The following is a 22,978-nucleotide window of genomic DNA, read 5'->3' as shown; positions in this document are numbered from 1 at the left end:
GGTCACAGTTTGATGACCCAGCAACAGAGCTGAATGCTGCCATGTTGGAGACCAACTTTCAATTACTGGACCTGGTTTCTGTTCCTTGGGCCAGCCATGACTGTGGAACCTGCTAAGTCAGTGTTTACAGCCCCCAACAGAAAGTCCCAGACATCACCCAAAACTGCCTACTGCGTGGGTCTGGAACACACGTGTGCTGGGTTCCAGAAGGAACTGCGATCTGCTCTACTCAGCCAGAAGATGGCTGTAATGGCTAGGTAAGAAGATAAATAGTGGATTAGACACCGGAAGTTGTCCAAAAATTCTTTATTTGAATGGAGACACAAAATTCATACTTTTGCCCGACTCAGGCCGAGTTTCGCCCCAGCGGGGCTGCCTCAGGGGCTGTATGTCGATTTTTGTAAATTCAATATTCAATATATTATACCATGATTCGAGTGTCTGAAATGCCAAGCATTCTGCAGGGATGATGTTATTTTGACTGTGAATGAAGCACTTTGAGCTGTAATCTTACCTCGAGAAAAAATCACGATCTTGGCATTTCAGACACTCGAATCATGGTATAATATATTGAATATTGAATTTACAAAAATTGACATACAGCCCCTGAGGCAGCCCCGCTGGGGCGAAACTCGGCCTGAGTCGGGCAAAAGTATGAATCTTGTGTCTCCATTCAAATAAAGAATTTTTGGACAACTTCCGGTGTCTAATCCACTATTTGCCTACACGGCGTTCTTAGACCACCTACCCTCTTGCTTCATCAGTCCTAGGTAAGAAGATAATAAAGGAAGGAAAACTTCCAGTCTGACTGCAATGAAGGCTCATGATGCGTTTGCCCAAACTAGTGCAGGTTCAAATTAACTAAAAGAAAGTTTCTAAGAAAAATGTGACAGCATTTTGGAACTGGATGTACTCAATTTTACATAACACTACACTAAAGTGACTCTTGTTCTGTTATTTTTGTGCTTTTTAATTCTGAATTAGGAAATACAGCAGCAAGGAAAATGAAATTGCTTTCTAAAACAGAATATAATCTAGCATAATTTGGAAACTATATGCTATTTGGTGCCAAATTGCTTTTTTGCAGGATTATATATATATATATATATATATATATATATATATATATATATATATAGAATATATATATATATAGAATATATATATATATATAGAATATCCTACTGTCTTTTCTGGAGAGGTGTTTTTCAATCCTAGGCACAGGAGTTGGGATTATCTCATCCTAAGTACCGATTTGAGCTTGGAATTGCTGTGAAGAAACTGAATATATATATATATATATATTATGGTTATATATATATATGTTTAATTTCTTCACAGCAATTCCAAGCTCAAATCTGTACTTGGAATGAGATAATCCCAACTCCTGTGCCTAGAACTGAAGAACACCCCCTCCAGAGATACCTTCATTATTTTAAGTCTTGTTAGACAGGTGAGTGCAAAAAAAAGGTATTTTCTGAAGTCAGGAGAGGAAAGCAAATCTACATAAAGTGAGAAATTAAATGAATTTTTTTTTAGCACATATAGCATAGCTGCTTACCTGTAACTGGTGTTCTCAGAAGACAGCAGGATATTCAGTCCATGGTTGATATCATTGGCTGAGCCCACAAACAGATCTTCTTGGAAAGCTTTCTACATGCTCCACTCTGCATGTGTAGGTTGCCCCAAGTCAGAGTTGCACAGGGACCCTTTAATACAGGGCTTCCCAAACTTATAGCCAGTGTGACCCCATTTTAGCACTTGAATATTCCCATGATCCCAGATTACCAAACCAAATTAGCAGGGTGTTAGTCCTCCTCCAACCATTACTGAACTTTGAACCTCCCTGCACTGCAGCTGATCCTCTCTAAATCTCCTCCTCCCTCCATCGGATTCCCTCCAGATCTTTTCATATCCCCACAACTAATCCTTTCACTTCCAAGCTCTTCTCGTAACCCCAAAAGATTCCCTGTCATCCCCTCCTATCCTCACTCTCATATCCTGTCCCTTCTCCCTCACCTCTTTCCTTCCAAACCTTTTCTTCACATCCCCTCCCTCAGCTGATCCCTTCACATCCCCACCAGAAACACAGACAGTCAATCTTCTCACATTCCCCTTCCCTTACCTTCTACAGCCAGTCTCGCTCCAACTGATTCAGCCCTTGAGCTACCCCTAATCAAATCAATCTCTCAAAAAATCCCCCTGGCCAGATCAGTGGAAACATTTTCGTTTAGGTTCTGGGCCAAATGTGGATGACAACTAGTAGGAAAAGAAGATACGCTGATGACAGGGGCAACCTTTTTCTCTTGGTAGGTTCAGTGGAGGGTGAGGAGCAGTGGCAACTTCCCCCAGCCCACACAAACTGAGCCCTCCCCTCTCCTCATGGTTGTTTCTGAGCCTGACAGTAATCTGCAAGCAGCAACATCTCCAAGATGAAGAGTCCTAACCTCTTTAGCCTTTCTTCAGTGGGGATTCTTTCTATCCCCTTTATCATCATTTTGTTTGCCCTTCTCTGTACCTTTTCTAATTCTGCTATATCATTTTTTGAGATTTGGTGAGAAGAACTGCACACAATAGTTAAGATGAGGTCACACCATGGAGCAATACAGAGGCATTATGATATTCTGTGTTTATTCTCCATACCTTTCCTAATAATCCCCAGCATTCTATTTGTTGTCTTAGCTGCTGCTGTACAGTCAGTAGAAGATTTCAGCGTATTAGCAAGGACGATACCTACACCCTTTTTATGAATGACGACTCCTAATGTGGAACCTTGCATAGCTATAATTTGGGTTACTCTTCTCCAAGTACAACAATTTGAACTTATCCACATTAAATTTCATTTGCCATTTGTCTCCCAGTTTTGTAAGATCCTGTTGCAATTTCTCACAATCCTCTTATGATTTAACAAGTTTGAATAATTTTGTGTCATTGCCAAATATGATCACCTAACTTGTTCCCATTTCCAAGTCATTTATAAATATATTAAAAAAAAGAAGTGGTCCCTGAACAGATCCTTTGGGCACTCCACTATCCACCCTTCTCCTAATATTTAGCCCAACTCTCTGTTTTCTATCTTTTAACCAGCTGGCAATGCACAGTAGGACACTGACCTCCTATCCCATGACATTTAAATTTCCTAAGAAGTCTCTCATGAGGGACTTGGTCAAATACTTTCTGAAAATCCAGATACACTATATCAACTGGCTTACCTTTATCCACATGTTTATTTATGCCCTCAAAAAATGTAGCAAAATTGAGGCAAGACTTCCCTTGGCTAAATCTATGTTGGCTTTGTCCCATTAAACTATGCCTATCTATATGTTCAGCAATGTTCTTCTTTATGATAGTTTCTACCATTTTGCCTGGAACAGGAACATTTTGCCTGGTGAACGACCAGACGGGTCAACTATCAGAATTTGGAGTAGATGAGTATTTGTATCTCTTACGTGGATTTATGAAGATTGTCTGACAGTCAATTACTGATTTATGAAGATTGTCTGACAGTCAATTACTGATTTTATTATAAAGAAAAATTTCTACTAAAAAAAGATAGGACCGATGAGTGAATATTAATATTAAAATTAAAGTAAGGTGACCCTGCACAATAGTAGAGTCTGTCATCAATACAGACCCTCGAAGTAAGGGGCCTACATACATTTGGCTCAAATAACCTTTGAGGTATTTAAGATATACCTGATGTACCAGTATTTTTGATATTGTTGTTTGACAGTTCGGTACACTGGAATACAGTGGTTTTGGGTAAATAGGTTGTGATAGATACATCTCTTACATCTTTCATCAGTGAATACCGAAGCAAAGAATTCATTTACGGGTAGATTTTTTAAAATGAGCACGTAGCTCATTTTTTGCGCATATGGACGCACGCATGTTATAAGATCGGGTGGCCGCGCGCACATGTGTGCCGGCGCACGCAAGGGGGGTGAAGCTTTGCAAATTATGTACGGCAACGCAGTTGAGCCTTAACCAGTTTCTTCCCAGTCTGCTCCAATTTAGAAGCGGACTGGAAGGGAACTTCCCTACCCACCTACCTAAACTCCCTCGATCTTCTCCTCTCCTCCTCACCACCTAAACCCATCCTATCTTTTTTTTTTTGTTTTTGAACTTACTTCAGGGCTGAAGCAAGTTGCGCGTGCCGGCCACTACCAGTGCGCAAGTTATCGGGACAGCGGGCAATGGCGCTGTCACACCCTGCCCCCCCAGCTCGCCCCTTCGGCAAGGCCTGGCACTTATGCGAGTGGCCGGGCCTGTTGTAAAGTGTGCGCAGCGTACGCAAAGCCCGGCCACGCATAAACCCCTGGTTTTACACGCGCAGGCCTTTTAAAATCCGGGCTTTAATCTCTCTGCTATGGCTCTGTCATCCCTAAGTGCCCCTTTTACCCCTTGATCATCCAATAGTCCAACGGATTCCCCTTGCAGGCCTTTTATGTCGAATGTACCTAAAAAACTTATTATGATTTTTTTCTTCCTTGACAAACCTTTTCAAATTCTTTCTTTGCCTTCCTTATCAATGCTTTGCATCTAACTTGCCATGCTTATGCTGTTTCATGTTTTCGCTTCATTCAGATCCTTTTTACATTTCTTGAAAGATGTTCTTTTAGGTATTATGGCCTCTCTCATCTTACCTTTTAACCATGCTGGTAGTCATTTAGACTTCCTTATACCTTTTCTAATGTGTTGGGCTTCTAAGATGGTAGTTTTAAACACCTATGTCCGATCTAAACCTTTGCAGTTGCTTCTTTCAAGTTTTTTCCTAACCATTTTTTTCATTTTATCAGTCATCTTTTTGAAAGTTAAATGCTGTCACATTAGATTTCTTAAGTACCTTCCCTCTAATTAAGTCAAATTTGATCATGTTGTGAACCACTATTGCCAAGTGGCTCCAACACTTACCTCTTGCACCAAATCATGGGTTCCACTAAGGACTAGGTCTAAGATATTTTCCTCTTGTTGATTCTTGTACAAGCTTCTCCATGAAGTAGTCATTTATTTAATCTAGGAACTTTACTTCTCTAGAATGTCCTAATGTAACATTCACCCAATCAATACTGGGGTAATTGAAATCACCCATTATTACTGTGCTGCTGATTTTGTTAGCTTCCCTAATTTAATTTAGCATTTCATTGTCTGTTTGTTCATTCTAGTCAGGTGGATGGTAAAACACCCTCACTGCTATATTCCCATTTTCAACTGGAATTGCTATCCATAAAGATTCAACAATGCATTTTGTTTCCTGCAGAATTTTTATCCTATTTGACTCAACGCCTTCTTTCACATATAAGGCCACCCCTCCACTAATTTGATCCATCCTATCATTTTGATTCAATTTATACTCTTGAATCAGTGTCCCATTGGCTATCCTCCTTTCACCAGGTCTCTGAGATGCCAATTATATCTACCTCTTCATCCAGTGCTATACACTAACTCTCCAATCTTACTTTTTAGACTTCTAGCATTTGTATACAGACATTTCAAAGGATGGTTTTTGTTTGTATTAACAACCTGCTCATCAGTTGACAAGAGTAATTAAAAAGCAGAAAGATTCTGACTTAAAGAACCTGGTCCACGTTGGCATTTATTGCAATCTCTCTATTGGGATGCCCTAATTTCCCTGTTCTCTTAGTACCCTTTCAAAGATACATCATTCTGAACCATGCGCTTCTGGGCAACTGTCTAGTTTAAAAGCTGTGCACGCTCTCCTTTTTGAAGGTTAGTGCTAGCAGCTTGGTTCCACTGATTAAAGTGACCAGGAAGAGCAGCAAGCCGAGTGAAAAGCTGTAAAGCTATGAGCACAAATGCTTGCAAGTCTGGGCAATAAAATTCCAAATCTGCAGGTCTTAATGGCAGATGCAGATTTGGACAGCGTTGCTATTACAGAGACATGGTTCAGCAAGTTTCATAATTGGGATACAGTCATACTGGGCTATAACCTGTTAAGGAAGGACAGAGATGACATAAAAAGGGGTAGGAGTACCTCTATGTCAAAATCAAGCAACTGAAATGCAAGGGGCATGGGGAAGGGTATAAGCACTGTGAGCAGTCGTCAAAAAAAAAAAAAAAAAAAAAAAGATAGTGCTTCCATTTACACTGGATGGGAGTGAGGTAGACATAACTCCATTTATAGAAGAGAGTGTTTGGGAGGAACTTGCAAAACGGATAGTGGATAAGGCCATGGGCTGGATGAGATACATCCCAGGGAGCACAGAGAAGTGCTGGTGGGTCCACTGAAGGACCTGTTCAATAAATCCCTTAAGATGGGACTGGTGCCACAACATTAGAGAAGGGTAGTTGTGGTCCCGCTTCACTTTGAAGAAGAGACTGGAAACTCAGGCCAGTTAGCCTTAGTGGTGGGAAAATTAATGAATAGTGAGCTATCTACAATCTAGTGGTTTGCTGCACCCAAGGCAACATGTTTTCACCAGAGGAAAATTGTGTCAAACAAATGTGATTGCTTTTTTGATTGGGTGACTAGAGAATTAGATCAAGGAAAAGCACTCAATGTGATTTACTTGGATTTCAGCAAAGTGTTTGATATAGAACTGAATAAAATGAGAAGCTTGGGGGTGGGAGCCAAGGTGGTGGAATGAATTACTAACTGGCTGACTGCCAGACAACAACTGGTAATGATAAATGGAATCTTCTCTATAGAAAGAAGATTGATAAGTGGAATGCCTCAAGGAGTGGTTCTGTTCAATATCTTTGTGAGTGATATTGAAGAGGGATTAGAAGGTAAAGTTTGCATGAAACTAAGATCTGCAACAGAGTGGACACACCTTAAGGACTAGAGAGAATGAGAAGTAACAAAGCTGGAAGAGCAAAAAAGTTTGGCAGTTGTGATTCAATGCCAAGAAGTGCAGAGTCATGCATTTGGAGTGTGGTAATCCAAAGGAGTTGTATGTGACAAGGGGTGGGGGACTGATATGCACAGATCGAGAGAGAGACCTTGGGGTTATAGTGGCTGATGATCTGAACATAGCAAAGCAATGTAACAAGGCGATTGCTAAGGGCAGAAGGATGCTGGGAAGCATAGAGAGAGAGGCATAACCAGCATGAAAAAGAGAGGTGATAATACCTCTGAATGAGTACTGTATCTCAAAAATGATAGACACAAGATATAGTGGTCCAGAGAAAGACAACCAAAATGGTGTGGGGTCTACACCAGAAGACCTATGAAAAGTGACTGAAGGACCTAAATATGTATACCCTGGAGGAGAGGAGGAATAGGGGAGATATGATACAGACTTTCAAATACCTGAAAGGTATTAATACACAAAAATAAAACCTTTTTTGAAGGAAAGGAAGCTGTAGAACTAGGGGACAAAAAGGAAAGTTCAAGGGGGGACGACTCAGGACAGTCTGAAAATATTTCTTCATGGAAAGATGGATGTTGCATGGAATGCCCTCCTGGAAGAGGTGGTGAACTCAAGAATAGTAATGGAGTTTAAAAGAGCATGGGGGTACACTCTGACGATCCCTACAGCAGGGCTTCCCAAACTTTGGCTTGGGACCCCAAATGGGGTCACTAAACCTTTGGTTGGGTCACAAGTGCCTCAAATGGCAGTGCTCTTCACACATCAGCAACAGCAGCATTAGAGGTGGAGGTTAGTGTGGGGCCTGAGAGCCAGCACACATTCACAGGCCCTGCCATTTCTATGCTAGAATGAAGCACTTTGCAAAGAAGGATCAGGGCTGTTGCTCCACTCTGACTTTCATTACTAATGCTGCTGTTGCTTGCAGATCACTGTCAGGCTCAGAACAACCATGAGGAGAAGGGAGCGCTCAGTGTGAGGGCTGGTGGAAATTGCCACTGCTCCTCACCTACCACAAGAAAAAGGTTGCCCTATCATCAGCTTACCTTCTTTTCCCACCAGTTCTCATCCACTTTTGTCCCAGGACCCAAAGGAAAATGTTGCCACTGACCTGGCCAGGGAACTTTTTGAGAGAAAGATAAGATTAGGGGTAGCTTGAGGATTGGATCCGGTGGAAAGGGACTGGCTGTAGATGGTGAGAGAGAGGGAATGTGAGAAGACTGATTAAGTGGTTCTGATGGAGATTGTGGAATATGAAGAAAAGGGTTGGAAGGAAAGAGGTGAAGGAGAAGGGATGGGATATGAGAGTGAGGATGGGAAGGATGACAGAAACAGTTGAAAATTATAAGAAAAGCTTGGGAGTGAAGATTAGCTATGGGGATGTGAAACGGGCTGGAGGGAGTCTGAGGGGAGGAGATTTAGAGAGGATGTCCACTGGAGGATATAGGTTGAGTGAGGATCAGCTGTAATGCAAGGAGGGTCAGAGTAAAGTGACAATTGGAGGGGGACTATCACCCTGCTAATTTGTTTTGGTAATCATCTGTGGTCATGTGAATTTTCAAGTGCTAAAATGGGATCACACTGGATAGTTTGGGAAGCCCAGCCCTTAGAGGATGAAATGGGCTAATCTAAGTTAACATTAAGTGTAACATTTCTGTATGGGGTAACCTGCACGGAGTGGCAATTACTATGCTAAGCAACTTATTGGGCAGATTGGATGTACCATTTTGGTCTTTATCTGCCAGCATTTATTAAGCTACTAAATTTGATACGCTGATATAAGTTCTTTATCTGAAAGTGTGAAGGGCTTGGCTTAGAGCAGGGGACGGGAACCTATGGTTTGCGAGCCAGATGTGTCTCTTTTGATGGCTGCATCTGGCTCGCAGACAAATCTTTAATAAAAAAGTAAAAATCTAACAAAACCCCCCACCCTCCTGACACCCCCCAAGACCTCCAAAATTAGTTTACTACAACCCCCCACCCTCATGACCCCCCCAAGACCTGCCAAAAGTTCCTGGTGGTCCAGCGGGGGTCCGGGAGCGATCTCCTGGACTTGTGCTGTCGACTGCCAGTAATCAAAATGGCGCCGACGGCCCTTTGCCCTCACTATGTCACTGGGATCGACCAATTGCGGCGGTAGCCCCTGTGACATAGTAAGGGCAAAGAGCCGTCGGCTGCCAGTAATCAAAATGGCGTCCTCGGCCTTTTGCCGGCAGAGCCGGTTTAGCATATTGTATGGCTCTCATGGAATTACATTTTAAAATATGTGGCGTTCATGGCTCTCAGCCAAAAAGGTTCCCGACCCCTGGCTTAGAGCATGCTAAGAGAATTGAAGTATTGGAAAAGAATGTGACCAAGATAAAGTCATCTACCCTAGAAATCTGAAACAGATGGATATGGATCTCCTTCACTCTCACCTCAACTTATTCATTGATAATTTTGATTCTCTTATAGTGGACCAATAAATCTTTACATGGAAAATATTCTTAGTTCCTTGATTAACAAAAGTGCTCCTTTGGTTAAATGTGTATTCATCTGCAGAACCCTCAACTGTGGTATCATTCTGGATTATGAACTATCAAGAGGCAAGAGTACATTACAAACATTAATGGCATAAACATAAATCTACTGAAGCTCATATTAAATGGATAAGTAGCGCTAGCAGTTAAATGGATAAATAAAAGCTATCAGAAATCTTGTTAGCAAGGAAACAGTACATCTCTAGGCAGATTCAGTAACTGCCAACTGCCCATGCCAATTATTTAAAAACAATCACACTTCTCTCTGATCAACTAGTACCTGTCCCCACCACTGATTCATCCTGTTCAGTCAATAACTTCACTGATTATTTTCTTAGTAAAGTAGACAGTATTCATAAAAATGTTATAGCCACAATCCCTTATAACATTGGGGAGTTATCTTTTCCTCTTTTAACTTAACATCTACTACAGGAACTAACTTAAGCTCTCTGCACTTAACTTCAATTTCAGACTCGTTTCCTTCAAAATTATTAAAGAATACTTCTTTGGGTCTTCAAAACCTCTTTGCTACCCATATAAATGTTTAAAGTATTCTGATATGTTATGTATTTTTTGAACCTTATCAATTAAGGTTTTTTGTTTTGTTTTTTTAGGCTAAGATGAAACCAGGTCTATTCCAGTGGCTAACTGATGTCTCAAGATGTTAAGAAGCTATGATCACTATTTTGTGTCAGGAGTTTCATGCTTAGATTCTGTTACCTTGTATTTTTCTATTTTTTTTTCCGTCTCTCTCCCCTATAAGGGGCGCTTCTTTCATTAAGTTTGGGACTAATGGAGAGCGCAGTTGCTTACCTGTAACATGTGTTCTCCTAGGACAACAGGATGTTAGTGACATCCGATGGAGCCCGGCATGGAGCGATAGAGGGGGGTACAGAAACAGGAGGCTCTGCCCCCAATGAAGGGAGAAGGAATCGCAGGCTGGATTGCCGTTTCCCGCCACTAGGGAGCAGAACCTGCTCACCTTGTGGTTGAGAGGGGAGGTGAACAGGTCCACATCCGGCGTACCACATCGGCGGAACAAGGCTGCTGCCACCGCCGGGTTGAGGGACCACTCGTATGCTTAGGACAGGCTGAGGCAGTCCGCCAGCACATTGAAGTGACCTGGTAGGTAGGTCGCCTGCAGATACATCCCCTGGGAGAGAGCCCAGTTTCAAACCTGTACCACCTCTTGGCAGAGGAGGAACAAGCCCGTGCTGCCTTATTTTCTGATGTACCACATCGCGACCTGGTTGTCCGTCCTGATCAGAACTTCCTTGGACAACTGATCCTTGAACGCCCACAAGCCATACCATATCGCCTGAAGCTCCAAAAGGTTTATCTGGCAATGTGCTTCGGCGGCGGTCCAAAGGCCTTGTGTGTGTAGGCTTTTCATGTGGGCTCCCCACCACTGGGGGGAAGCATCAGTGGTGAGAGTCACCTGGGGCGGTGCAGGCTGGAAGGGATGTCCACATTCCAGATTGGAGAGAGCTTCCCACCAGGCCAGAGATACTCTCAGAGAGTTTGTGACAGTGATTGGAGTCTCTAGGTCCTGAGACGCCTGCTGCCACTGGGACCGCAAGGCTCACTGGGGGCTCTTCATGCGGAGGTGGGCCAAGGGAGTCACATGGACGGAGTCTGCAATGTGGCCCAGTAGGCGAGGCAGAAGATGGGCTGGTACCCTCCAGCTGTTGTGGACAAGGGTAGCCAGCAAGGCAAGGGCAATCACCTGGTCTCTGGGCAGAAAAGCTTTCTCTTGGGCCGTGTCCAGCTGTGGGGACGGACAGAGATGCGACTTGGGGAAGGTGATAATGAACCCCACGGTCTGCAGGGTCTATACTGTCAAAGCCAGAGCTTGCAAGGCCATGGAGTGGGAGTCGCTCCTAACTAGCCAGTCATCCAGGTATGGAAACACATGGACCAAGTGATGCCTGACGTAGGCAGCCACCAACGCTAAGAATTTGGTGAAGACATGAGGGAGCCGATGCCAGCCCAAAGGGCAGCACTTTGCACTGGAAAAGTGCATTCTCCACCATGAAGCGGAGGTACTTCCTGTGGTTGGGGACACTCACAATATGTGCGTATGCCTTCTTGAGGTCGAGGAAGGTGCCCAGAGAGACCATCTTGAATTTTTCTCTTATGAGAAACTTGTTCATCGTCCTGAGGTCAAGAATGGGGCGCAAGCTGCCATTCCTTTTCAGGATGAGAGGATGAGGAAATACCTCGAGTAGAACCCTTGGCCCTGCTGAAGGCGAGGAACCGGTTCCACTGCACCTGCTGCAAGGAGGGCGGAGAGTTCCATTTGAAGAATGACCAAATGGGCAGATGAACCCCACGATGGACGGGGGTGGGGGTGGAGAGGTCTCTGGGAGCCAGATGAAGTGCAGACGGTAGCCCTGGTGGATGATGGAGAGGACTCAGCGTTCCGATGTTATCTCCTCTCAACGACAGGCAAAGCTGAAGAGCCTGCCGCCGACTGGGGGATCGGGTGCCAGGGGAATTGCCAGCTGACTTACGCTCCCTTGCTGCCAGTCAAAAGCCCGTGGCCGGGGCTTGCTAGGGTCTAGGGGCCCGCTACTGGCAGGGACAACCCCTGGAACTGGCTTGAGATGGGTGAGTCCAAGCAGCCGGAGGGTAATATTTCCTCTGCTGATAAAAAGGTTTTCGAGAACCTCGTCTGGAGGATTTCCTGGCTGAGGATAGCCCTTTCCAAGGCCCTCATGGACAGCTGCTGAAGGGTATTATGATGGTCCTTCAGCTGCGCTACTACATCCCGGACCTTATCCCCGAACAGATTCTTGCCTGTACAGGGGAAGTCGGCAAGCCGATCCTGGACCTCCGGCTGGAGGTCCGAGGCCCAGAGCCAAGCCATTCTTCTGGTGTTGATGTCCACGGTGGCTAAGCGAGCTGCAGTTTCAAAAACATCATAGTTGGAATGCACCTAGTGTTTCCCTGCTCCCAGACCCAGTGAGGCAATGGCCTAAGGGCTTCCTGTTGCTGCTGGGGAAGGACCTCCGCGAAATCCTGGACTCGTTTCCAAAGATTGCAGTTGTACTGAATCATATAGAGTTGGTAGGCCGCGATGCGGGCAATCAGCATGCCGTCTTGGAAAATCATCCGTCCCTTTGTATCCAATTCCCTATGCTCGCGTTCTGGAGGAGGCATGGGTACGGGAAAACGTAGCCTTTTTTAAGGCGGATTCCACGACCACCGACTGGTGGGGGAACTGTCTCCGATCAAACCCCAGGGCCTGTTTCACCAAATAAGTGGCATCTGTCTTTCTGTTAATTGGGGAGATGGAAATGGGGTATTCCCACATGCGGCGGAGGAGTTCCTTAAAAATATTGTGGATCGGAACAGACACGATTTCCTTAGGAGCGATGAACTGGAGGACCTCCAGCATCTGACGACGTGCATCCTCCTCCGAAAGGAGCTGAAAGGGAATGGCTGCGGCCATAGCCCTGACAAACCCTGCAAAAGATAGGTCCTCGGGTGGCGACCAATGCCACTCCTCTGGAAGAGAGGGCTCAGAGAGGGGGTCTTTGGATTATTCTGAGGGCAGGTCTGTGGAGTCATCACCCTAGGGTCATAGGGCCCCCTCTTCCTCATTTGGACCAGGACGCAGAGGGCAAGGTCCATGAGGGGTATCAGCTCTGGCCTCCAAGGGCTTCAGAGGCCGTAAAGGCACTGACGGCACCGGTGGTTCCCCCAGCATGGAAGGGAATCATCAGCCCTGGTAAGCCGGAGAGGTCCGGCAATGGCTCGGGGAACCGTGGGCAAGGGAACATGGTACTGGCTGCATCTTCCTCCTCAGAGGACCTGAAAATTGGGATCGCTCTGGTGGAGAGAATCGGTGGCCGATAGGGAATTGAGGGCCCCCTTTAGCACAGATTGCATCAGTAGGGCGCCAAGAAGGATGCCCAGACACTCCAGCCCAGACACTCCAGCAGTGGTACTAACACTGATGGCAGAAGCTTGGACACCGGTATGGGGGCCGGTGGCACTAGCAGCTCAACGCTTTATAGCGCTTTCAGCACCGCCGATTGCACCCTGCGGTCCAAACTCCTCCTGGAAGTCCTGGGTGGCCAGGACTAATGGAGGGGGACAAGACGTCGCCAGCTCATTCTCGGGCCCCCGAGGAGGCATGAAGCCTGCACCAGTGTTGGCGGGGAACGCCTCGGGCTACCAGGGACACGGGAGGATGGGGCCACTGATGGTGGCTCGGTGTTTGCCGAAGCCGCTCTGGACCCGGAACAGTGTCTGGACGGTGACGTTTCTAGTGTTCGGCCCTGTCTTTCCCTGGTGCCGAGGATGTTGATGATCCTGAGGTCCGGGAGAGTGGAGAAACCATCGTGGATCGATCTCCCTCTCCCCAATCCTTGGAGGTACCAGTCAAAGGGACTGCAAGGGGGACTGGTTCGGACAGCTCCCCATGACCCTTGGGCATCGACGAAACAGACGCAGGCATGGAGTACTTTGGGGTCCCAAAAAGTTTCTCCATTTTGTCAAGGTGCGCCCAACGCTCTTTGGGGGTCATCTGGTTGCACAGATGGCACCCTCAGACATGTGAGGCCCCCAGGCACAGGATACAAACCTCGTGCAGAACTGTGATGGACATGGTCCGTGGGCTCTGGGGGCACCGAAGAAAACCAGTCGACACCATGAAAAATATCCGGTTTGCAGTCGATGACTGGCAGACATCGTGGCGTGGGGAGTCTGCAATTGACTGCAAGTTGGAAAAAAATGGTCAAAAAAGATCTACTGTACCGAGGAGGCACTGACCGCGAAAGGCGACCAGACGAGGACTTGCAGAACACGAAGAAATCTAGGAAAATTTTGAAAAAGTTAGAGCTCCACGGACTGTGAGGCAACTGCACTGTGGAAAAGAAGAGACTGAAGGGGGACTTCGCGTGGATGCATCCTGCTGGTCAAAGCTTCTAGAAACTTTGACAAACGTTTTCCATGTCGGGTTCCATCAGATGATGTCACTCACATGTGATGACTACCATCCTGCTTGTCCTAGGAGAACCTGTTAATCATCTCATCTGTTTTTGTGACAGTTTGGTGTGGTTATTTTATATATGGTGATTGGTTGACTAGATTTCTTTAAATTTGTTTTTTACTGTGTGAAAATTAAAAACTGCAAATTAAAAAATATCAACAAATAGTAATTTTGTATTAAAAATGAAAGAAAGATGCCATGTTTTACTTTGTACCATTTAGAGGTTGTACCAGCTTCTATTCACTTTTAGATTCATGGAAATATACAATTTGACCAGGGGTGTCTAAAACCTTTGCACACAACTGAATGATTGTATCTCCCCTGTTCCCAACATCTTGCATTGACAGGGACTGATGACCATGCTTCTTAGCATGTTGCATCCAATTTGTATCCCTCAATGCAGGAACCAATACTGCTGAAGCTTTAGCTTGCATCAAATGAGAGGAAAAAGAAAAGCCTTCTACTGGTGCAAGACCCGGAGGATGAGCAATGCTCCTGGGTCCTTCACAATACTAATGCCCCTATGCTGATACTGTTGGTTAGGACTTTGAGGCTGAACTGAAGAAATATTCAAGCCCTTGGGAAACACCTTTTGACAAGTGCTGCACCCCAGGATTTCATGATTCAAGCCAAGGTATCACATACTTTCATCATGTGGGCCTGTAACAGACATCATAAGACTATACTGAGCAAATTTTTTGAAGCCGCTAGCATGCTTCTCAGACCTCATCTAAAGAACAGCTGCAGAAAAATCAGAAGATGACCTAATGAAAAAACAAAAATCCCAACCGATGTGCAATACCACTACAAGCATCCACAAACAAAAACAAATTCAACTTAGAAGTGAGAAAAAAAATCTAAATGAACTTTATCAAGGTTAGGAGCAGTCAAGATACAAGAACTGACAGACATCAAAAAGAAAATTTCAGACTAAAAAGGGCTATACATGTGAAAACACTGGAGAAGAAAAGGACATCCTTAGGTAACCATGAACAAAAATAATGGAGAGAAAACTGCATGACATAAGTGACGTGGGGACAATCTGTGCATGCTTAGTAAAACATGTAGAAAGCTTTAAAATGTTTTCCAAGGTGGTCTGGTCCTGGGTTCCATTGAAATCAATGACTAAGTATGTATACCTCATATCCTGCTCATCCTTGGAGAAATAAATATATTGAAGGAGGAGAAAATAGTAAAATAAATTATACTTTTTGGGGATCACAGATTGCTAGCTTTCAATTTTTTTTTGCTGTTTATGTTCCCTTTCTGATATAGAAAAAAATTCACTGCAAGCTACAAGCTTTTTTGCTTTTTTTTTTTTTTTTTAAATGTACTGACAATCATCCTTCTTTCCGTGTAACTCTAGACATAACTTTTAGTGGCAACTTCTTTGCAGTCATTTCACACAAACTTAAAAAATAACTCTTAAGGTGTTCAATTACCATGCTTTAAAATTAAAAAGGCTGAAATAATTCTTACCTGTGGATGGTTTTTCCATACATCATACATAACCCGCAAAACGTGTAGTTTCCCCTCATCACTTTCAGCTAATGTCTTAAAGACTTCATGGAACCTTTATGAAAGCAATAAAATATCAATTAAAGACTAAAAGTACTAAGTGGATTCAGTACTTCTTAAAGGAAAGTAGTGACATTTCTTGTGGACATATTTTCACACATTTGTGTCAATCCTAAATCATGCTCCTGCTTTAGATGGTTAGAACTGATCTTTCAAAACTGTACCCTTGTTATGAAGAAGACAATTTTCAAAATCATTTACATGGGTAAAGCTAAGTTACTCACCTGTAACAAGTGTTCACTGTAGGTGGAAGCAAGATAAATCAGTCATACAAGTGGGCGATGTTATCTGATGGCACCAAGACAGATAATGCTTTCTTAGAACTCAGAACAACTGAGAAGGTCTCTGAGCATGTGCAAACGTTCCTGCACAGCTACCCATCGCACGAGTCTCCTTGGTCTTACTAGCAAGTTACACTTCAATTCTAAGGGGAAGATGGCATTGTACAGCTAATTTATCCTGCTGTCTAAGAGAATACCTGTTATAGGTGAGCAACTTATATTTCTTTGTTGATTAGCAGGAAAAGGTCAGCTATGCAAATGAAGACTTCCAAGCTGAGAGCCGCATGTGATTATTTTGTTATTTATGCACTTTAGTAGAACATTGCAACTTATAATTATTGTTGGAAGTTGGAAGGTACAGTTGAAGGAATTAAACAGACTTCATAAAAGTGCTTGCTGGGATGCATTTTCTAGGAAGTAATTAGCAATGAATGTATGAACTGATGAACAAATAGAAGCTCTGCAAATATCTTTTATGGAAGTAGAGCAAAAACATGCTAAGGATGCTGCTGCAGCCCTAACCTGATAGGTTTTCACTTTACTTTGAAGATTTTGACCCAACTGATTGTAGCAGTAAAAGATGCAATCGGAGATCCAAGTTGAAAGAGTCCTTTTTGTAACCAAAAATCCCTCTTAACTGGGTTAAAAGAAATGAACAGTTGTGAGGATTTCCTATAGGTTTTCTGTACTCTCCAAATAGAAGAGCAATGCTCTTCTACAATCCAATATGTGGAGAACCTGGGCAATATGCAGGCAATATCCAATATGCAGGCAATATGCAGGCAATATGCAGGCACAGCGTATCATGAGGTGGGCCTAGGCACTTGACACAGTCATGGTGATCTGTTAGACTTCTATGTACAAGGAGTTTAACAATGAGGGACACTCCTAGAACTCAAAGTATAGTTCAGTTGAAGACATTTATACTTGCTTGATAATTTGTTTTCTTTCAGTCCTGCTACACCAGCCCAGAACGATTGGGTTTATCTCCCCCCTAACAGCAGATGCAGGCAGATCACATGACTTTTTCTGCAACATCATCTTTGTGTGTGGTACACAACAATTCAAGTCAACATTCCCACGACAAAGAAGGTTATTAAACTTTAAAAAAAATTAACCTTATATTAATATTTCTAATTAAAGATTTTCAAAAGTAACTAGAAAAATTAAAAGATAAAACCCTTTAAAGTTTCAGAAATAGACTTCAGTAGCACAAAATCATTATGTTGCGGGTGTGGAGCTTCAGGTCAAGGTGGAGTTGGCACAACCTGCAGGGAGGAGCCTTGCAGATCCCCACCATTGGCTGGATGAACTGGCTGTGGCAGAGGCCCAACTGGAGCTTCTACATCAGCCCTCGTTCCCCTTAGGTTTACCCCTCAGGTGCTGGGGCAGGCAGGACTTAGGCGTGGGCCTCTGTTGCTAAGGTGGAAATCCATGGAGGCAGTTTGTCATAGGCCAAGGTCCAGACAAACTGGGTACAGGCATGATTAGAGGCAAGCAACAGTCAGGGCAGGTATCATTCAGATGAGGTCAAGGGTCAGGCAGTGGTCAGAGTTCAATCGAGGACCAGAATCAGGCAGTGGTCAGTGGCAGGCGGAATTCAATCATACTCTAGAAGCAAGATGAAGTCAGAACCAGAGATCTGTCAGAGGGAAGTCGGGATGGATAGGCGGCAGGGAAGCGAGGAACATTAGCATAAAACATAAGCATTGTCAAGGTAAGTGTAAAACATTGATAAGACAGGCGAAGAGAGAATTTGAAATGAAGTTGGCCATAGAGGCAAAAACTCATAATAACAACTTTTTAAAATATATCCAAAGCAAGAAACCTGTGAGGGAGTCGGTTGGACCATTGGATGACAAAGGGGTTTTAAAGGGGCTCTTAGGGAAGATAAGGCTATTGCAGAAAGACTAAATGAATTCTTTGCCTCCGTGTTTACTAATGAGGATGTTGGGGAGATACCAGTTCCAAAGATCGTTTTCAGGGGTGACGAGTCAGATGAACTGAATGAAATCACTGTGAACCTGGAAGATGTAGTAGGCCAGATTGACAAACTAAAGAGTAGCAAATCACCTGGACCGGATGGTATGCATCCTAGGTTTCTGAAGGAACTCAAAAATGAAATTTCTGATCTATTAGTTAAAATTTGTAACCTATCATTAAAATCATCCATTGTACCTGAAGACTGGAGGGTGGCCAATGTAACCCCAATATTTAAAAAAGGCTCCAGGGGCGATCTGGGTAACTATAGACCAGTGAGCCTGACTTCAGTGCCGGGAAAAATAGTGGAAACTATTCTCAAGATTAAAATCGTAGAGCATATAGAAAGACATGATTTAATGGGACACAGTCAACATGGATTTACCCAAGGGAAATCTTGCCTAACAAATCTGCTTCATTTTTTTTGAAGGGGTTTAATAAACATGTGGATAAAGGTGAACCGGTAGATATAGTGTATTTGGATTTTCAGAAGGCGTTTGACAAATTCCCTCATGAGAGGCTTCTACAAAAACTAAAAAGTCATGGGATAGGAGGCAATGTCCTTTCGTGGATTACAAACTGGTTAAAAGACAGGAAACAGAGAGTAGGATTAAATGGTCAATTTTCTCAGTGGAAAAGGGTAAACAGTGGAGTGCCTCAGGGATCTGTACTTGGACCGGTGCTTTTCAATATATATATATAAATGATCTGGAAAGGAATACGACGAGTGAGGTTATCAAATTTGCGGATGATACAAAATTATTCAGAGTAGTTAAATCACAAGCAGACTGTGATTCATTACAGGAGGACCTTGCAAGACTGGAAGATTGGGCATCCAAATGGCAGATGAAATTTAATGTGGACAAGTGCAAGGTGTTGCATATAGGGAAAAATAACTCTTGCTGTAGTTACACGATGTTAGGTTCCATATTAGGAGCTACCACTCAGGAAAAAGATCTAGGCATCATAGCAGATAATACTTTAAAATCGTCGGCTCAGTGTGCTACAGCAGTCAAAAAAGCAAATAGAATGTTAGGAATTATTAGGAAGGGAATGGTTACTAGAACGGAAAATGTCATAATGCCTCTGTATTGCTCCATGGTGAGACCGCACCTTGAATACTGGGTACAATTCTGGTTGCCGCATCTCAAAAAAGATATAGTTGCGATGGAGAAGGTACAGCGAAGGGCAACCAAAATGATAAAGGGGATGGAACAGCTCCCCTATGAGGAAACGCTGAAGAGGTTAGGGCTGTTCAGCTTGGAGAAGAGACAGCTGAGGGGGGATATGATAGAGGTCTTTAAGATCATGAGAGGTCTTGAACGAGTAGATGTGACTCGGTTATTTACACTTTCGAATAATAGAAGGACTAGGGGGCATTCCATGAAGTTAGCAAGTAGAACATTTAAGACTAATCCGAAAAAATTCTTTTTCACTTAACGCACAATAAAGCTCTGAAATTTGTTGCCAGAGGATGTGGTTAGTGCAGTTAGTGTAGCTGGGTTCAAAAAAGGTTTGGATAAGTTCTTGGAGAAGTCCATTAATGGCTATTAATCAATTATACTTAGGGAATAGCCACTGCTATTAATTGCATCAGTAGCATGGGTTCTTCTTAGTGTTTGGGTAATTGCCAGGTTCTTGTGGCCTGGTTTTGGCCTCTATTGGAAACAGGATGCTGGGCTTGATGGACCCTTGGTCTGACCCAGCATGGCAATTTCTTATGTTCTTATTACAGACTAGAAGAAGATGATACTGAAGAACTGGAGACTTGACCATAGGACAAAAAGGAAGAACTGAAGACTGAAGACAGGACGAAGACTAAGAACGGAGGGATGAAGACCAGAGACTGCCAGGACAAGGACCAGGAACACAGGAACGAAGACCAGGAACACACTGAGGCAATTCACTCTACCAGAGGTAGTTGACCTATAACTAAGGCGTCGAGGCAGGGCTGGTAAGGGCCTTTTAGGGCCAGCATTTCGATGTCATTCAGGGGCGCCCCGGGGCTTTCCCGTCGCAGGCCCTTTAAGTTATCCTGTGTCATGCGCACATGTGTCTAAGGCACAGGGAAGTGCAAGAGCGGTGGCGTTTGCTGCGAGAGAACCCGGTGGCTCCTTCCACATTAGGCGTTGACGCCTCAACCTGCAGGAAGCAGCGGGACATCGCAGCATCGGCAGCTGGGCTGGAGGTAAGAACAGCAGTCCTTGGGGGGAAGCCTGCAGACCGCCAATCAACGCGTGATTTTTTAAATTTTGATTTATAAGCTCAATTACGAAAATCTGCCATCAATCCCAGGCAGGTCTCTAGACTGTTGTAGCAGGACAAAAGTAAATGAAATTATCAGGCAAGTATAATTTACTCCCTTTCTCATCCTGCTTCACCAGTCTAGAATGATTGGGAACTACAATTATTCTGGGTGGGATGATGATAAACCCGCTCTGAGAATGCTTGCTCCAAAAGCAGTGTCTTCGTTTGCAAGAACATCCAATGTATAATGTTTTATAAAAGAATGTTAAGACTACCACATTGCAGCTTTACAAATGTCTACAAGATGTAAAGCCACCGCTTCTGCCCAAGAGGAAATCTGAGCTATTGTAGAAAGGCTTCAGAAATTTTCAAAACTCAATCACTTCTTTAATATGTATGCTGAAGATATTGTTTCCTTAATCCAGCTTGCTAAGGTTTCTTTCAATTCTGATTCACCTTTATGTGGTCCTCCAAATAAAAAATAATTTGATTTATGAAATGAATTTGTAACTTTTAAATATTTGAAAGGATATGTCGTACATTGAGATACCTCAAATACTTTTCTCTTCACATTGCTCCTTTGAAAAAGTTGATAGAGATATAAATCGATTTAAATGAAAATTTGAAACCACTTTCAGTAAAAATGAAATAATTAGATAAATTACTGAATCTACAGGCGAAATGTCCAAGCAAATAAATAAATTTCTATCTCAAAGGGTGTCAAGAAAGCCGGGTGAAGGTCTAAGACCTCCTTAAGACAGAAGATTACCTGGTCCTCTCAATCATCCACCTCTGGCTATAAGGGCCGTATTGTTAAACATAACAAATAAAAACATTTTTTATCATTGTTTTCAAATTGCAAGTAAAAACGCCTATAGGCAAAGCTTAGAGAGAAATCTGCTTGATATAAGAGAAGTAAAACCCTGTCAGCTGGCATTTCAGATCTCCTGCATCAGCTTAAGCTTAGGGGTACATTTTAAAAAACAGCCGCGCGTATCTTATAAAATCCGGGGTCGGTGTGCGCAAGGGGGTGCACATTTGTGCAACTTGCGCGTGCAGAGCCCTGCGCGCGCTGCCCGGTCCCTCCGAGGCCCCCGCATCTTCACCTCCCTATCTAAACCCCCCCCCCTACCTTTATCGCACAAGTTATGCCTGCTCGAAGCAGGTGTAACTCGCATGCACCGATGGCCCGCTGCTGCGCCATCAACCGACCCGAGGGCTGGTCTGGAGGCCTCGGTCACGCCCCGAACATCGCGCCGCCCCTGACACGCCCCCCCCTAGCAAAGCCCCGGGACGTGCTTGCGCGCACCGCAGAGCCTGTGCAAAATAGGCTCGGCGCGCGCAGGTTTTTTTGTTGTTTTTTTTAGGGTTACGCGCTTAACTTAAGTGTGTAACCCTTTTAAAATCCGGCCCGATGTGTCTGGTTAAAAAAAAAAAAATCGTTCCATCTAAATCGACCAGGATTTTGCTTCCCTTCAGCAGATTTGTCTCCTCTGATATTCCTCTACTTTGAATTCCTGTTTTTTCACATATGCTACTGTTGAAACAATAGCAGGCTAATCTTATTGTTCTGGTTTCTAACCTGTTGACTGATCAACTGGCTTTTTTCCTTGTCCACTGATCTTGAACAACTTGATCTTGGAAATGTGCTCCCCATCCTGTTAGACTCGCATCTGTGGTAACTAAAATCTGCTTCTAGGTTCACACCCTTTAATAGATTCTTTATTTCTGACTACCAAACTCTCTCTCACTTGAACAGGAAGGAGAAGATGATACTCGTAGTCATGAGTTTGAGAAGCCTAATGGGAAAGAAGAGAATTTCTACAGAGGTCATATGTGAACTCTGGCCTATGGCACTAGGACTAGAGTTGAGGCTCTTGAAGCTCCTTGTGTCAAGAAGGACCTTCCTTGGTACAGATAACTGTGCCCAAATATTCCAGGGACTGGGATGGGTTAAGATTGCTTTTTGAATAATTATCCAGCCTAAACTTTTTAAAAATTTGTTGGATACTGGATGCTATTTTGATAGGATTTTGCTCTGATCAATCAATTGTCCAAATACAGATGAAAGAAGAGTTGCTTACCAAATGTGTTCTCCAAGGTTAGTAGGATGTCAGTCTACACACGAGAGACATCTGGCATGGAAAACGTATGTCAAAGTTTCAAGAACTTCGAGCTTCACTGAGCATGCCCACGGCATGGAATATACCACATGTCCATGCGGGGTTCCCAGACTAATAATTTAACAAAGAAAAATCCATGGAGCAGGCAGCTCTCCTCAGCCACGGAGTCGTCTCAGAATGCAGAGTTCAGTCCAGGCACTGATGACTATGTGCAGAGCAGGTCTCACCTGATACTGGGAGTGAAGGGTCCGGTAGTGGTCCTCGGAGCGGAGTACACTGAGAATCTGGTATGTGGTGAGACAAAGTAGAGAGACTGAAGAGTAAGATATTCACAAGGTTGGTAATGCTGCTGGAGATATGACTTCCACAGTGCGAAGGTAGTAAGGCTAGCCCGGAACGCCAGTGCCGTGGTCTTAGAGGA

General features: G+C 43.8%; 1 protein-coding gene across 3 annotated transcripts in view; it reads right to left on the bottom strand.

The window, feature by feature from the left end:
- NCBP1 (nuclear cap binding protein subunit 1) overlaps positions 1–22,978 on the bottom strand; it is a 437,475-nt gene that overhangs the window by 61,110 nt on the left and 353,387 nt on the right. For all 3 annotated transcript variants that reach the window (XM_029603603.1, XM_029603613.1, XM_029603623.1), the window contains one exon: positions 15,828–15,921. In XM_029603603.1, the coding sequence (XP_029459463.1) occupies positions 15,828–15,921 (94 nt within the window). The remainder of the gene's footprint in view (positions 1–15,827; positions 15,922–22,978) is intronic.

The sequence above is a fragment of the Rhinatrema bivittatum genome, chromosome 1, assembly GCF_901001135.1.
Source record: "Rhinatrema bivittatum chromosome 1, aRhiBiv1.1, whole genome shotgun sequence".
Taxonomy (NCBI): domain Eukaryota; kingdom Metazoa; phylum Chordata; class Amphibia; order Gymnophiona; family Rhinatrematidae; genus Rhinatrema; species Rhinatrema bivittatum.
This window is presented reverse-complemented; position numbering and strand designations above follow the sequence as displayed.